General features: G+C 45.4%; 1 protein-coding gene across 1 annotated transcript; it reads left to right on the forward strand.

Moving 5' to 3' along the window:
- Positions 1 to 433: 433 nt before the first annotated feature.
- On the forward strand, positions 434 to 3,689 carry LOC135396083 (uncharacterized). Its single transcript, XM_064627123.1, has 4 exons — positions 434 to 762; positions 1,067 to 1,229; positions 1,307 to 1,422; positions 3,209 to 3,689. Exons 1-4 carry the CDS (start codon positions 597 to 599, stop codon positions 3,535 to 3,537), a joined length of 774 nt encoding a protein of 257 aa, XP_064483193.1. The 5' UTR covers positions 434 to 596; the 3' UTR covers positions 3,538 to 3,689.
- Positions 3,690 to 15,946: the final 12,257 nt, after the last annotated feature.

Raw genomic sequence — 15,946 nt, forward strand, 5'->3', positions numbered from 1 at the left:
TCGGCCTCACGTATGTGGGCAACGTCACGACTGACGCCCTGGGAGAATGTGCGTCCTGGGCCGACTTCTAAGGGAACTGTGCCGACATATGTCTGAGAGCGTCTGAGGAAAACCCAGGAAAAACCCCAGACAGCACAGCCGGCACCGCAGAGAGAGACTAATTAACCGATGCGACACCAATGTCATACAACTAATAGTTTCCTTTCCTTTCTTTTTTTCTTCTTCGGGTTCAAAGTTCCCCCTCCTCTCCTACGACCGACCCTAATATGTTTATTCGCTCGAAGGCGCTCGGGCTCATAGCGAATACACAGAGCCGTACATACGAATACACGGCTCGGAGCGCCTCCGAGCGAAGAAACATAAACGCCCTGTGTGATCAATGTATCTGTGCGCAGCGCAGATCCATAACTCATCGAGCAAACAGACGGACACACGCATGAAAACCGGCCTGCGCATCGCATCTGCGCGTCAGCCGAGTCACGCAACGCACCGGAAATCTACCTAGCGGCAGCCAATGAAATGCAGGCCTCAGTTCATACACCATCCGGTCTTCCGGTTAGCTACTTGCTGTTGGACGGCGTGCACCACAGTCGAGGATGGCAACATCGTCCAAGAAGTTGCAAAGATTTTGGGAAAATGATAGCTTAATTTGCGAGGTTAAGAGGAGACCTCCCCTTTGGGACATCCGGCTTCACGAGTTCCGCGATCTGCTTCTCAAAGCCACTCTTTGGCAAGAAGTCTCCGCAGCGGTGGGGTGCACAGGTGAGTTGAGCTTCTACGAATGTAGTTTTGCGCTGAAAGGAGCTTGTTGACTACAAAGTATGGTGGCGAAGCGCGAAACTTGAACACGGACACAGGACGGTAAGTTTGACAAAAGGACAGCACGTCGACCTGTTGTTCTTTGTCTTGTCTTCCAGTTTCGCAGTTCGTAACCATCTCATGCAGTTACGACCAATGTTTCTACTTCAGTGCATGCTTTTGCCTTTAAAACCGTGTCATTGCGAGTATGAATTTGTTGCTGCTTAGCCTCTGGGCAGCGTGTGACATGGAGTTTGAAACATTCCAGCGAAGCACGCCGCAACCAGGTGGCGGACACTACGGGATACATTCTTCCGCAAAAGTAAAGAACAACAAGCTTCGCAGAGAAGTGGCGCGGCTGAAGTCGTAAAATGCAAATGGCCACATTTCTACAAATTGATGTTTCTCAGAACAGTCAGCGTATCTAAACGGTAAAGCAGGACCTCGGTTCGAACTTACGCATGAGAGCTTGTGAAAACAATCGGGTCATCGTACTTTTATTATGCAGTACAAAATCCGACTTGGAGGGCACTGAGATTGAGGAAGCACCACACATGCAGAGCATTCCGCAAACACCTGAAGAGATGGTTTCTTCTTGGATAAACAAAAGCCACGGGAATGAAGGTAATTGTAACAGCATCTTCAAACTGAAAAAGCCTGAATATAGGGAGTTTTCACCAACCTCACATTGTGATGTGGCATGCTCGTAAGCTCCTCCCACTGGTGGTCACTTTTCGTGCTAGCGGCATTGAAAGATGACAAACTGCGCCATTTTTCAATGCGACAACCATGGTTTTCATCCAAGAAAATTTGAGAATGACAATGACGAAGTGTCTTCGGGATAAAAGAACGTACGGACGTGACCGGATTTCAAAACACAATTCCAGGCTTCGTTTTCGAGCAAATCCTAGATAATCTCTCCAGCTGCGCTGAAAAAGTGAACACTACCACGGCGGCCAAACGTTTTCGTTACGCGTCATGTGAAAGCACCCTATAGGCACAGGGAAAGATGAGAGGATACAAACAACACAAGTCGCTCGTGCCTGTGTGTCCTGCAGTGGTCTTTCCTTATGCCCAGAACCTGGCATTTTCAGTATGGTGTTGCTCCACCAGCTTTCCTGCATTTATGTCATCCCCCCTCAGTAATAGCAGTTTGCATCAAATGACCAAACACAAAAGTCCTACCAGTGGGCAGTTGCAAAATGTTGGAAATGCTGGGAAACTTTCATCCCTACAGCTAATTGACATGAGCGAGGGTGAAACAATAATGCGTGGACGGCTTGCATTTACCTGTTTGCCATGGGTAAGGGTTTGGAACCTGTGGGCAGCTTGTGGCCCAGGGCAGTCCACGCGTGCAACAAAAATCCTGCTGCTTAGTTGAGTGGCAGAAGCAATGGCACGGCAGGAAAATTCCTCAGGCAAAAGCGCACTCTCCGTGTTGCCTTTCCCGCTCTTCATAAAATTGACGAAATGTGTCTGTCGAACTCTCTTACCATAGCTTTGTGAATGCTACAAGCCACCAAAAATGCGAGCTTTCGGTACAGTTACAATTATTAAACAGCATTAGTCGAAAAAGAATATTCAACTTGTTTGACCCATTAATAGGATCATCAGACTTGTATTAGCACTGATTCAAATATTTTCTGCGGCCCTCGGAAAAAAATCAATGAATTGTGGCCCTTGGCTCGGGGTGAGATGTGGCCCTTGGGATTGTAAAGGTTCCCAAATGCTGCCATGGATGATTTCCACAAGCAGGCTTGCATAGCTAGACGTGAGTGCAGGTAAGATTGACGGTATCTGCACATGCACGGTATCCACAGATGTATGGTCCACAACCGTACCCGCAATCACGCTAGTTGAATTGAGCGTTCTAACATCCACATAGGAACTGAGTGTATCCGCACACCCGCGGTTATTGCATTTGTAGTCTCCATTGTAAAACTGTTCGTTACGGGCTTTTGTATTTTCCGGCATACAAATTTCCTGTGTTCAATTTTCTTTATATAATCCACAGCAGTCCAATAGTTAAAGGCACAACAGTTATAATAAGCAAATAATAGCAGATTTTAGCCGCAGCAATGCGAGCGATGGCACACTTCTATGCCATTTTGTATTCCCTGCGTGCCCTCAGTGATGGCTTCCCCTAGAGGATGTTGGCTAAGTCACTCATTCTTATTTGCAGATAAAGTGCGGATATCCTTGAGCGCCGCAGGGGCGCACTGTCTTATCCACATTTTATTCATGCAGATTTCAGAACGTTACGTCTTTATCTACAAATGAGGATGTCACATGAAAATTGGCGCAAATCTGTGGATATAACCGCGCCCGTGCACACCTCTCAGCGTAGCTATTCATGAACACCACCATGATGCATTTGAGTTGATAAAAAGAAATAACATTCAAAATCCAGGTGTGGGTGGCTCAGAAAGTCATGCAGCTGAGGACACATCACCTGCAGGGGATCCAGAAGAATTCACGGATTCGTCGAGCAGCCAGTCTTCTGCAAAAAGCTACACTCCAAGTAGCTCAAGGAAAAGGAAGCAGAGCCCCAGTAGTGAGGGTTACACGGACAGAGTGATAGGCGTTCTCAGGTCTGAATTATGGGAATCTCCTCCAGACCACATTGAGCACTTTTTGATGTCACTGCGCGATGAGATGCGGAGATGCCCAGAGCGATTGGCACTCCAAATGAAAATTGATATTCTCAGGGTTATACAAAAATATGTACACGAGAATTGATATTTTGTTTTCACTCGCGGCACCTACGTTATCGCGCTATTTTTAAAGAGGTTTGCGACACGTTTTCACAGTTATACTCGATAGATGTAACAGACTGTTGTCTGCGTTGATTTTTTATCTATTTATTTCTCATACGGGAAGGACCCCCTATAGGGACTGTGCGACAAACTGGAGAAAGTGGACTGGCATCGTGGGTGGCACTACTGGAGAAAGTACCTTTGCGTGATAGCAGTTGGGTAGCCAGCTTTGTTTACATGTGAAGTGCGAGCATCTTTTTTTGACACACTGGAACTGTTGCATCGTGAACTGTGCCAGCACCTAAAAGAACTCTTAATTGGGGACCAGATATTTGATTTCTATGCTTCCAATACCACCGAGGACACCAGACTCGCAGCGAATAGCATTCGTGACGCGCGTTTGACCATTGCATGAGGTGTGCACAACGTGAGCAAATACATGGTATTTCTTTTTTTGTAGTTTTGATGAAACTGAATGAGGACCTGCAAAATGATCAATGATTTACAGTTGCCACTTTCGTAACAGTGAAACGGCGCTGAGCACTGTATAACCGTCAGAATCACCGACCAAGCGGCAACGCCATTTCGAGAACACGCCATTTGGGGTGTTTCATTGCCAGTGCCCAGAGCCGATATTGCTCCCAGTAATTTGGTTGACGAGCCTCACAGCGAGACCGGAAGTTCTATGTTGTCCATAAAGTTTAGTATTTATGCACCGACCATTGCACAGCCGTTGTGCAGGAAGCCCATGGTGGTAGTCGAGGTAAAAAAAACAAAAAAACCGATGGCAATGGTGAGCTGCATATTTGTGGGCTACACCCCTCTGTATACAATTCTTCTGTAAGGGTCTCTTTCAAAGGATTTCTCTGTAAGGATTTCTTCGAAGGATCTCTCCCAGTTCCTGGGGATAATGGAAACACTCAAGCGCAAGTTCAGACAATATGTTGTGACCACACACGTTTATTTGTATGCATAAAGTTTCAGCAACAAAGGCATGTGCGCAGTAATTGCCAAAAGGCCGAAAGTAATACGAGACTAAGTCAAAAACATGATGTCACAAGAGTGTGGAATCATCGAAATGTGCCTAGTCTTTACTAGCAAGCTAGGAATTTATGAGGTATCGACTAACCATCGTCTCGACGTACCACTGACAGGTATGTGTTTTGACACAGCCAGATGTTAGTGGCTGTATCTCCTTGCAGAGTTACATTATACATATGGTGGTTGCTTCTGTGCAGTTTGTGTCCCTCCTCTTTGTTCACGCCCCTGAAATGTTCCACATTATTCGCACTTTGACAATCAGCCTTTCTAATTATGGCGGTCGCTACGCAAACGTTCGATTCCACTTGAGAATGCATAGAGCGGGCGGTGTGGTATCACGCGCGGACACTCCCAAGACCGCTGCTTTTGCGACGGAGCGGGGCGCCCCCTTTAGGTGTCGCACGGTCCCTATGAGGGGTTCAGTTGCACTCTCAGCAGCAATTGAAGCGCTACAGCACTTTGGCATCCCATTAATTGCATCACACAGAGGGATAATTTTTTTTACTTGTTACTGTGGTGCACAATGCAGTCTACACACCATGTAACTGGCCGTGAATCTCCACATACCCTTTAACTGAGCGCTTCTACGTAAACTGTTGTAAACAATTTTGCATGCGTAGAACACATTTAAATTAGGATTGAATCAGATCCCAAGTGACATAACAGTCCACCTCTCCTGTTACCCTGCAGCTGAGCATGTCAAAGGGCACGAGGGACAGAGACATGCACATAACTGGAGTTCAAGTACAGTGCCCTAGAAGATTGTAGTGGAAAATGCGACGCTCCCTCTGTGAGGCTCTTGAGGCGGACGCCGCTGGGGGCGCTGGCGTAGTTACTCCGAGCAGAAACTGACGCCGGCGTACCGGGTTATCGCACTAGGATTTGTATTTGTGTGTGTGTGTGTGTGTCTTTGTGAATTATTCGTTGTTATTTATTCAAAAAGTCTTACTGCACGACACAGTCTACCGGCATATGCCACATAAAACAGGAAGCAGCAATGAGGGGACAGGTTTATCACTGTTGATATTTGGGGTAGTTGGTAACATGACATAGTAGATATTATGCAACAAAAAGACAGGGACCCATATAGAGGAAGACACAACACGACGACTGCAAACTCACAACTGAAGAACACGGAACGTTCTTCATCTTCATCTTCAGTTGTGAGTTTGCAGTCATCGTGTTGTGTCTTCCTCAATATGTGTCCCCGTCTTTCTGCTGCATAATATCTACTAAGACAGGTTTATGCTTTCAGGTATGTTATGACCGCAGGTAATGACGGTGTAAAGTTTGCTGACAAGTATAAGACACAAGATTATAACGTCCACAGAGTATGAATATATAAAAAGAGCACAATGAAACTGTAATTAAATGAAACATTGGATGCACATAATGTAAAGAACAAAATGAATTACTAGGAAAGGAGTTGCCTCAGGACAGAAACCGCCGATATTTCGAACAGAGACTGTTCTTCTTCTGGGCACCGTCCTCATCATTGGCATGGTATTTAAAGGGTTAGGTGTGACGTGTTTAAAGGTTGTTGAACCTTTAAACACGTCACACCTAACCCTTTAAATACCATGCCAATGATGAGGACGGTGCCCAGAAGAAGAACAGTCTCTGTTCGAAATATCGGCGGCTTCTGTCCTGAGGCAACTCCCTTCCTACATCTCTACCGGTTCGCTGGATTTCTACCCAAAATGAATTACTCGCAGGTAAAAATGACAACTATTATTATGTGCAGCGACTGAGCTTCAGATATTTTTCACAGTCATGATCTTTGGCTCGATTCAGCGGCTTAACAAAAAAAAAAAAAAAAATGAAGCCTAGTGGTGACATAAAATGCCATTACTTCAGCACACAGTTGCTTGCAATGCAACCAATAGCATCCTGTCGAGTTCTATGAAGAAGTGCAATGACGTCCATAATGCTTTCATGGTACTGAAGCGGCTCCTAAACACGTTTTCCAAATTTCCCACGAGCCGAAGCATAAAGCCTGATAGATACAACAGGCCCCTCTCTTTAGTTATATAAAAAAGACTCTGGTCGCTTCTTGATGATACGCATGCGACATGGTCTGTTGTCTTTTCAATGACAAGTTCGGCACTGCTGAGGTCACCATCTCCAATGAACTTGCCTATCAGAGTCTGCTTTGCGCATTTGTGTTCCTCTATGCCGTTTGTACTGAGCAGAGCATCTAACACAACAGGCTCCGCATTTCCATTTGCAACAGATTTTGCCATACTATAAAAGCTAAGGCAAGAAACAGTTATCAAAAACTGTTGTGGTGTTGGATGTGACAGCCTGAGGATTGCATCACAATGCCAAAAACGTTCTCAATCGGATCTTGACTTCGTGATGTCACGGTGAACTTATACCCGACGTGCCGTGTTAAGTAGTCCATCAATGATAGCTTGCTGGCAATAGTGACCCTTAAGCCCACAGCTGCTGAGCTCGACAGAAAGCTACCCGGGTAGCCAGTCTTGCAACAGGGCGCGAAGCAATGTGTCTCTAACTTCTTTTTATTCTTCTCCATCGAGGACTAGCACACTCAAATACCGGCAAAATTTACAGGAAGCTTCACTATTTTGATGCGTCACACATCGCCTTCTTTCGGAGTCACCAAAATATCACGCAAACCACGCAAAGACAGCAAAAACGCTGCAGCGGACATAGGCGCTTCACAGTTTCTCCTCGGGAATTCGACGGCAGCGCCAGGAGATCCAGCAGCGGCCGTCCGCTCGTCCTTCCTCAGCTATCGGGCTGAAACCGGTTCCGCTCTTTCCACTATACTCTTCTAGGGCACTGTAGTTCAAGTATGTAGGTGATATTTTAGTAGAGTCCAAGAAGAGGGGTAACCACAAACTTCCTGTACATTTTCCTACATATTTTTTGTTACTCTAAGGTACACACTAAGTTCATTACTGTGGTGGCCACTTTCTGCTACAGCAGGTATAAAACCCTTAAGTGTTTTGTTAGGGGTCTATACCTCAGAGCTGTTGTTTAATGGCTGTATGGCCTCAGCCATTAAACGAGCGTTGTCATGGACAAGAACATGTCAGTTTTACATGTCTTAGTACCTGTATCAGTCTCTTCAGTACAAACATCTGTTATCCATACCCAGATGTCAAGGCAAGATTTTTGTCATCTCTTTTCAGTATTTTGCTTCACATTCTTCTGTATGTTCATCATCAATAAGCAGATTTGTGTTTTCATATCATCAAGCTGGCTGTTCTCTATTACTTTTTTTTTTGCAATTGCTATTGTTTTCTAGCTATTGCGTATTGTTTAAATATCTTTCCTTGCATGTAAAATGCTTAGTTCATACTACATTACATTACATTCCTAGACAAACATTTCGTTACTGTGTTCAAGCATGTCACTGCTGTACACACACACACTGAATTACAGCTTGAGCAAATTCTCTCCTGCTTTAATGACTTCATGCACGAGATGCATGCACGGGCTGGAACCTGTGGTGGCTGACAATGATAAGGTCGTCAGTAAAGAACACAGCCAGCCACCTTCAGTTGGGCCTGCAGGATATTGGTATCACAGCCATTACTGACTGGGCCAGAACATTCTAGCTTGCCATTATGTTGGGGATTCCTCTATCACGTCCATACATAATAGAGATGAGAAATACCACTGTGCCTGTGTGTCCCCTACTTATTGGCAACCGCATCATGGCTGCATTCCGGAACAACCCGGGTTGACCTGAGAGTTTAGTGTGAACTCGTTACGTTCCAGAATCAACCCGATTAGGTCATGATACGCATTCCTAAAACTGGTGGCCTACCTGAGGGTAGAGACTCTGGATCGACTCACGCTACTCACTACCAGATGGGTTAGCTAATGGCAAATTCGTGTGGTGATTTCTTGGCAACATTTTTGGCAGAGCAGCCACGTTCGCTTGTTGAAAGCGAAGCAATCTCTCATGTTTGTGTGGCGCTTTCTGAGCGCCTGGAATTTGCCAACTAGCACTTTTTTCGCCCGGCCTTGATACGACTGGGCAGCTGGTTGCCTCACTGGTGACTGCCAAAAATCGCGAGTCAAAAACCGCGACAGACAAGATCGCGAGTCAACAACCGCGATTTTGAAAAACCGAGACAGGTAGAAACCGCGAGAGTCAAAAACAGCGATAGGCAAAAAAAGGCGACGTCCAAAGATAGCGAGAGGCAAAGCCGCGATAGGCAAAGCCGCGATAGGCAGAAACCACGATGGGCAAAACCCGCGAGCAAACCTGCATAGAATTGAAGAGGGTACTTTTTGAGCACGCCGGTGCTGGCTAGCAGTGTTTCGGAGACAAGACTTGTAATATGTTGGTCTCCACCGGACGCCGAAATTACTCGTTCAAATACAGACATAGGAGAGCTTGAGAACGGCACGCACTCATTCTCTGCCCGTGTCAGCTATCACGTTCACTGTAGAAACTGATCCACGAAGCCTCCCGAGGTGGATGGAAGTAGATTGACCACTTCGAAAGCTGCAGTTTAAAGTACCACAGAAGTCATTTTTAATACCCTGCTTTCTTCCTATAAAACTATTAATTAGGCCAGTAAGATGCGCCATGAGAAGTAATTCACGCCACAGTGTAATAATTATCGCAGAAATTGAATTAAAATACGCCGCAAAGAGCGACCTGTGTGAGCAACGGTGGTGGAGAGCAGTACCAGCCTGTGATTTGTATTACGTACAATTAGCAGTACGTACCTATGCATGACGTTGTAGCCATGTTCGATATCCTCCTGGACTCCCAGTTCTTCCAGGACAATGAGCCTCACCCTACTCCCGTAATCAACTATGTGGAGGACACATGAATAGGTCGTGTCACTCGAGGGGGCGTAAGACGCTCTGGCCTGTTTCCGATCGAGCATCGGAATTGCTACGACGCCGTTTTACGTGATCTGCCTTGCACGAACAACGCTGTGGAAGGGTGGCACTCCGGGTTCAGCAACTTCGTCGGATGTAGCCACCCTAACATATGGACGTTCATAAAGTGCCTGAAAGATCAACATACCCTCACCGAGGATAAAATTGAGACCTGCTTAGCCGGTAGTAAACCTCCGCTCAAGAAGATATACAGGGACACGGCTCAGCGCATCAAAAGGATTGTTGAAGACTATCACAACCGCAACACTGATGTCTTCCTGCAAGCAATAGCTCATAATTTCGAACTGCAAGTATAAGTTCGAAGTTGCTAAGGTTTCCCTGGCAGAGCGAATGGGCCCGGACAAAAGACGGCAATCTCTGAGGGCTCAAACTACACAAAATAAGAATACAATAAATAAGCCGTGCCGTTCATCAACAAACTTGCATGTTGTCATCGATAGAGCCCTGCACGGGTCAGAAGTTATTGACCAACGCCTACCTTCGGTGTTCAAACCGCATGCCACAGTTGGACCACGCCGAGTCGTGCGGGTCTCGAAATCATATCGACATGCGTATAGAGAAAACCCCTACCTATGAGTACGCGTCCAATACGCCTGTAGGCGAATATAGGGTCCTGTTGTCGGTATTCCAGAGGGAAAACGTCAAACAGAAAAAAGGAGGAAGGAAGAGGGAGAAAGAGACAAAGGGGCGGACGAAATAAATAAATAAAAAACAGCAAATATGCATGGAATGCAGTCACTATATAATCACTTTATAGAGTGACTATAGCCACAGCCTCCTATGTACGTATGCGGTTTTTAATAATAATGGTAATCGTACCGTGAGGTACACATAAGGTTTGTCTGTGCAGTGTCAGTGTGGCGACATGTTGCACGTGCCGCAGGGTAGGACTGCGGATAATTGTGACCACCTGGGGTTCTTTCTGCATGCGCCGGAAATCTCCGACACACGGTGCTGGAAGCAATGTTTACCGCCCCCCGCGGTTTTTAGCTGTAGCGTTTTTAGTCGCGGTCTTCGGCTGTTGCATTTTTTGCCTCTCTCTGTTTTCCCCTACTCTCGGTTTTTGGTGTCGCGGTATTTGTTTGTCGTTGATGCTGCCTATCGCGATTTTTGGATCTCGCGGTTTTTGACTCGCGATTTTGACCCAGAAACGCCTCACTATATCCGGTGTAGTCACGTCCGCACTGCAAGGGTGGTGAGAGCCTGCATTGGCCCGACGTTGAAGTTCACGTGGGGTAGCAGACGACGAAACCCGAAGACGAGCGACCGCGATGCCCCTAGCGTTATCCAAGCTGTTAAAACCGCTAGATGCCTGGGATTCGTGTTCGGGTGGCAACGGTCACGTCGTTAAGTGTGGGCAACTTCCAAGCAATTTCTGAACGCTAGGCCATGTTGCCATGAAATAACCACCCGATGACCACCCAAAAATGACCAGCCAATAACAGTAGTGACATCAGAGCTGTCACCTGCTTTTGCTGCTGCTCGTCTCGGCTGGGTCATGGAGGACACCTGGAAATTCCAGTGCGGATTTTGTGACCAGATGTTTTCTTCAGAGAAGCATGCGCAGAACCATACATACAACAGACATCAGCTCATTGCATGTGAAGGTCGAAAGGTGCTTCTATGCATTTTAGAGCTAGCTGCGGACCAGAACAGCACTACCATCTTTTGGAATGCGCGTTAAATGCCCCTAAATCATGGAGTGAACGCGTTATGAACTCAGGCTGATGACACCATACCAAAGTCAACACCATCAGAGCAAAGTGAAGCGGCGGCCAGCGGTTCTGATGTCCCACTGTCGTTTGCTGTCGGGAAGGGGGGGGGGGGGTATTGTTTGGTAGACGAGCGATCTGCCTGCCTAGGCTGGCAGCACATTGCTCAGGATCGTCTGCTGTCGGCATTTCGAGGATCGTACTCGTTCCTGTTCCACAACCAACTCGAGGATTGCTTATCCTCTTGGTCACGTAGTAAAAACTCTGTCACGTGACCATCTCCTACTTGAAAGTGGTTTGGGATCCAGTGGCGTAGCCTCGGGGGCTTGGGTGGTGGATGTGATGCTATAGTAGCTAGCCGGTCAAGCAGGTTTGGGAACCAGTGGTGCAGCCTCAGGGGGGCTTGGGGGTCGGGGGCTTGAGCCCCCCTACCTGCCACGGGCTGAGCCACGTAAATTCTGCAAATCTGAGGAGCAAAAATGAAAATGAAATAAAAGATGAAAAGAAAAAGTGGTTCGAAGAGTGGTTAAAAGAAAAAAAATATATGAGGGATCCAGTGTGACCCGGCGTCCAGCTAAGCAGCATTCCTGGATAGTTTTGAGATTATGAGCCTTTCCAACTATACTTCCAATCCCGTGCTGTGGTCTCACCGGCCATGACATCCCATATATAAAGACATTATTAAATCTTCCAGTACTCTATATTTTCATATCTCATCTTGCTGTATGCACAGGTATCTGTGTGGGTGTGCACCAAGATCAGTGGAGAGAAGGGGGGAGGGTTCGTAACGTGTCCCCTCAACCTTGGAGGTATGGTTACACCACTTGGGAATGCATACTACCCTCTTCTCAAGTAAGCGTGAAGGTGAGCGACTTTTTACGGAGCTAATAAGTGAGATGATGTTCTGAACCTTCTACGGGATGGCTATGTAGTGTCTAAAAAATTGCATAACACGATTAAACCCACAACAATCCAATCCCAATTGAAAATATTGTAGCAAGCTTCAGCAAAAATACACAATTGCGAGTCTTTCCCAGCAGCTTAGGAAGCTTCAAACAAAAAGGAACAATACAGCATCACAGAAATTTTGCTTGGATGACTACGTAACTTGTGGGCATGGAATATACAGGAAAATGTACAGCGTAACTAGAAAAAAAGTACCATAAAACTTATTTTGGCAGAGGAGAATCTCGCTGATAATGGTATGGATGCTTGTTTCACTTTTGAAAACCAAGTCACAAAATGTGCATTCAAACAGCTCTGCCAGCTTGCTTGCTTTCGAACGGTGTTATGATGGGCCATCCTGCGACCTAGTGCTCCTTAAAGGATGAACTATTCCCACGGTACGTTTGCCCAGTTTAGTTTCCAGGTTTCCCAAAACGGGGAGATTCCACCGGCGTAATGTCACTACGCGGTCTGACCCATTCCTACTGGCCTTGGGAAGGTGAGTTGACAGAGTTCAGTCACTGGTTTAGTCGATTGAGTTCTGAAATGTACGTTTTGATGTCACTGAATAACTCGACCTGGCTTTGAAACGGCGCTTCAAGTAGGGTACTACTCCAGAGTTAATCCGAGGAGGTTTAGGAACGCATCCTAAAACGTAAGCGGAAAAGTGGAAACAGTGCTTGACTGGGGAGGGTACGGCGAATATCTAACCTGGAGTTGCATTGTAGGAGAGGCCAGTCCCATTTATTTATTTATTTATTATACCCTCAAGTCCCGTTGGGCATTACAGATGGGAGTGAGAAAAGAAAATACAAAACAGTAATAAATAACAGTGAACAAAGGTCAGTAAATCAACATGCTAAATTAAAATGTAACAAATTGATGAAGAAGTGTATAATACAAGAGCCAGTGAGTTGTGAGAGTTTATATTAATGTGTACAGGTTGATATGACACTAAGTGGTGTTATTGTGAGTCAAAAAAGGAACATAATGCAGTGCGAAATCGGGAGTGATCGCGAATGTGTATGATGTCACTAGGAAGGTGGTTCCACTCAGCAGATGTGCGGAGGACGAAAGACTGCAGGCACGTGTTGGTGTGGTATGACGTTAGGTCTATCTTATGTTGATGATCAATCCGAGATGAAATGTAAGTGGGCGGAGGTAGAAGTTCACCACGCAAACAAGGCAGGTCATAGTAAAGTTTGTGGAGTAAAGATAAACGAAAAATTTTACGACGTGAAGCAAGGGAAGGTAAGGCAAGAGTGTTCTTTATCGTACTAATACTCGCTGTGCGAGAATAATTACCAGTAATGAAACGCGCAGAATTATTTTGGACAAGTTCGATTGCATGAATTAGTGTCGCTGAGCTAGGATCCCATATGGTGGCGGAGTATTTTAATTTTGAACGCACGAGAGACTTCTAGAGCAATGTTTTTAGGGATAGGGGGGCTGAAGAGAAGTTGCGACGAAGGTGCGGTTAATATCGTTAAGATAGTAAGTAGAAGGAGGCAACATATTTGTTCGAGATATGCGCAAGACTTTACATTTAGTAATACTTAATTTCATTAACCAAGTGTCACACCATTCAGAGATAGCAGTTAACTCTTGTTGCAACAAAAAAATAACGTTAGGATTAGTGATTTGACGAAAAATTACACAATCATCCGCGAATAAATGAATGTTACAGGAAACGCAGTTAGGTAGATCGTTGATATAGATTAAAAATAAAAGGGGACCAAGGACGGAACCTTGTGGAACACCTGAGTGCACTGGGCTAGGCGTGGAGTCATAGCCGTTAGCTGTGACGTACTGTGAACGGTTAGACAGGTAATAATGCAACCAAGAGAGAAGATCATGGTCAAGATTTAGTTTACTTAGTTTAAGTAATAGAAGTTTACGACATACTTTATCAAAGGCTTTAGAGAAATCGAGAAATATACAGTCAGCAGATGAATTAAGATCCAAAATTAGGTGAAGTTTGTGAGCCATTCAGAGCCACCACACCCACTATGAAACAAGCTCGCAGCTTGAATCGGGTATTCAGGGGCAAACTATGATGAAAAGCACAGGAGAAAAGAAGATGAAGGATTATCAGGCTCTGACAAAGAGGAAATGCCATGAAATACAGCGCAAATAGTCGAGGGATGTTAGGCTGTTTACGGGAATGAGGCACAGGAAGAAGAACACTATGCTTGTGAAGTTTGCAAGGGCAAAGAATTTCCAAGAAGCTCTGCTATAGCTTGCAACCCCCATCATGCGCATTGACAACCATGTCCGTTATATAAGATACAAAAAAAAAGGTTGATTCCGATGGCAACAAAGTATGATTCTGAAAGCTCGTAATTTGAAAAGCGGAGAAGTATTTTTGCAGAATCTGACCAGTATGAAGGAACGAAACTCAAGGAAGATGTGGCCATAGCATGGAAGTACCACACAGATGCAATGAGCATTAGAGTACCAGTTGCAAACCTGTCGTGCTGCAGTTGTTGACAATAAGGAAGTCAAGGTGGCGATACGATTCATGGCACGCACCATCCAGGGGACTTATTACCTTTACGTGGAGCACCACCCAAACATCAAAGTCATAGAATTTGATGCCCAATATGACTGAGATTAAGACATTTGTGCTTGCGCATATTGCTCCAATTTCCGGTTATGCACTTCTGCAACCCAGAACTGTACTTGAGGAGCAACAAGGGCTTTCTGAAATCTGACCACCTCTGCAGTGATCTTTCAGAGTCATGTCTTTCGAAGGATTGCAAGAGTTATCTGGGTGAAAATCAACTCACACTCGAAGGTCTCGGCATCGACGAAGATGCGAAAATCCAAGTAGTGATGTGGGAGACTGGGCAACTAATGAGAAGGAATTGGACACTTCCTTTCTTTTTTGTCTCACAAAGTGGAAGTGGAAGCAAGAAAGTGGAACACTGCACGTATTATGCACGAGTACATAACATTCACTCAGAGCAGCAGCATCTTTCAGTATAAAGCTTTGTGGTAAAGGTACAATTAAAGGTACAACTAAATACATACATACAATACAATACAATACATACAATAAAGGTACAACTAAAGGTACAATTAAAGGTAAAATAAAGGTACAATTTCATGGGAATATCGACCCCCCCCCCCCCCACACACACACCACTGATGAGATCCATGCAAGACGCACAACCTATAGCTATGAATATTGTCTCAGTGTAAAGGCATTTTAGTATTTTAAAGGTACAGTATAGCAGTACCTTGCAGATACCGGAGTAGATTATGTAGTACGAGGTCTGCCTGTTAAATAACGAGTCTGATACAATAACCCCTCTTTATTTATATATGTATATATTACAGTTCTAATGCTCGCCTCCCTGAATATACTCCTGCGCTCACACTAACAAGAAAAAAAATCACATGGTGCCAAATCTGGTGAACATGGAGGATGTTCAAGTGTAGTAATGTGTTTATTGGACAAACACTCCTTCACAAAAGGAGCAGTGTGAGCAGGTGCATTGTCTTGATGAAGAGTTAGACCAACGACAACTTTGTTTAAGATGATGAGTGGGGAGTTTTATCACCAGGGGCAATACTTTACCCCACTGGGGGTGATGTGGGGAATGAAATGAGCCTCTTCACAATAGGGATGGAAGTCCTATGGTGTCCAAAAATGTCAAAAGAGCTTTGAGTGCAGAGTGTTGGTAGGCTGGATTTGGCCAGGAACCAAGCAATTTCCAGAGGGGGGGGGGTCCAGCTTTTTACGAGATGCGGAGGGTGTGGTTCGGGAAGCTTGGTAGTGTGGGCAATGAAGAAGAA

Source organism: Ornithodoros turicata, chromosome 5 (assembly GCF_037126465.1).
Source record: "Ornithodoros turicata isolate Travis chromosome 5, ASM3712646v1, whole genome shotgun sequence".
Classification (NCBI taxonomy): Eukaryota; Metazoa; Arthropoda; class Arachnida; order Ixodida; family Argasidae; genus Ornithodoros; species Ornithodoros turicata.

Excerpts from the sequence above, each read along its gene's own strand:
- LOC135396083 (XM_064627123.1), top strand. The coding sequence starts at position 597 with ATGGCAACATCGTCCAAGAAGTTGCAAAGATTTTGGGAAAATGATAGC. Across the intron at positions 763-1,066 it reads CGCAGCGGTGGGGTGCACAG|CGAAGCACGCCGCAACCAGG; the intron begins GTGAGTTGAGCT and ends GAAACATTCCAG. Across the intron at positions 1,423-3,208 it reads CAAAAGCCACGGGAATGAAG|GTGTGGGTGGCTCAGAAAGT; the intron begins GTAATTGTAACA and ends TTCAAAATCCAG.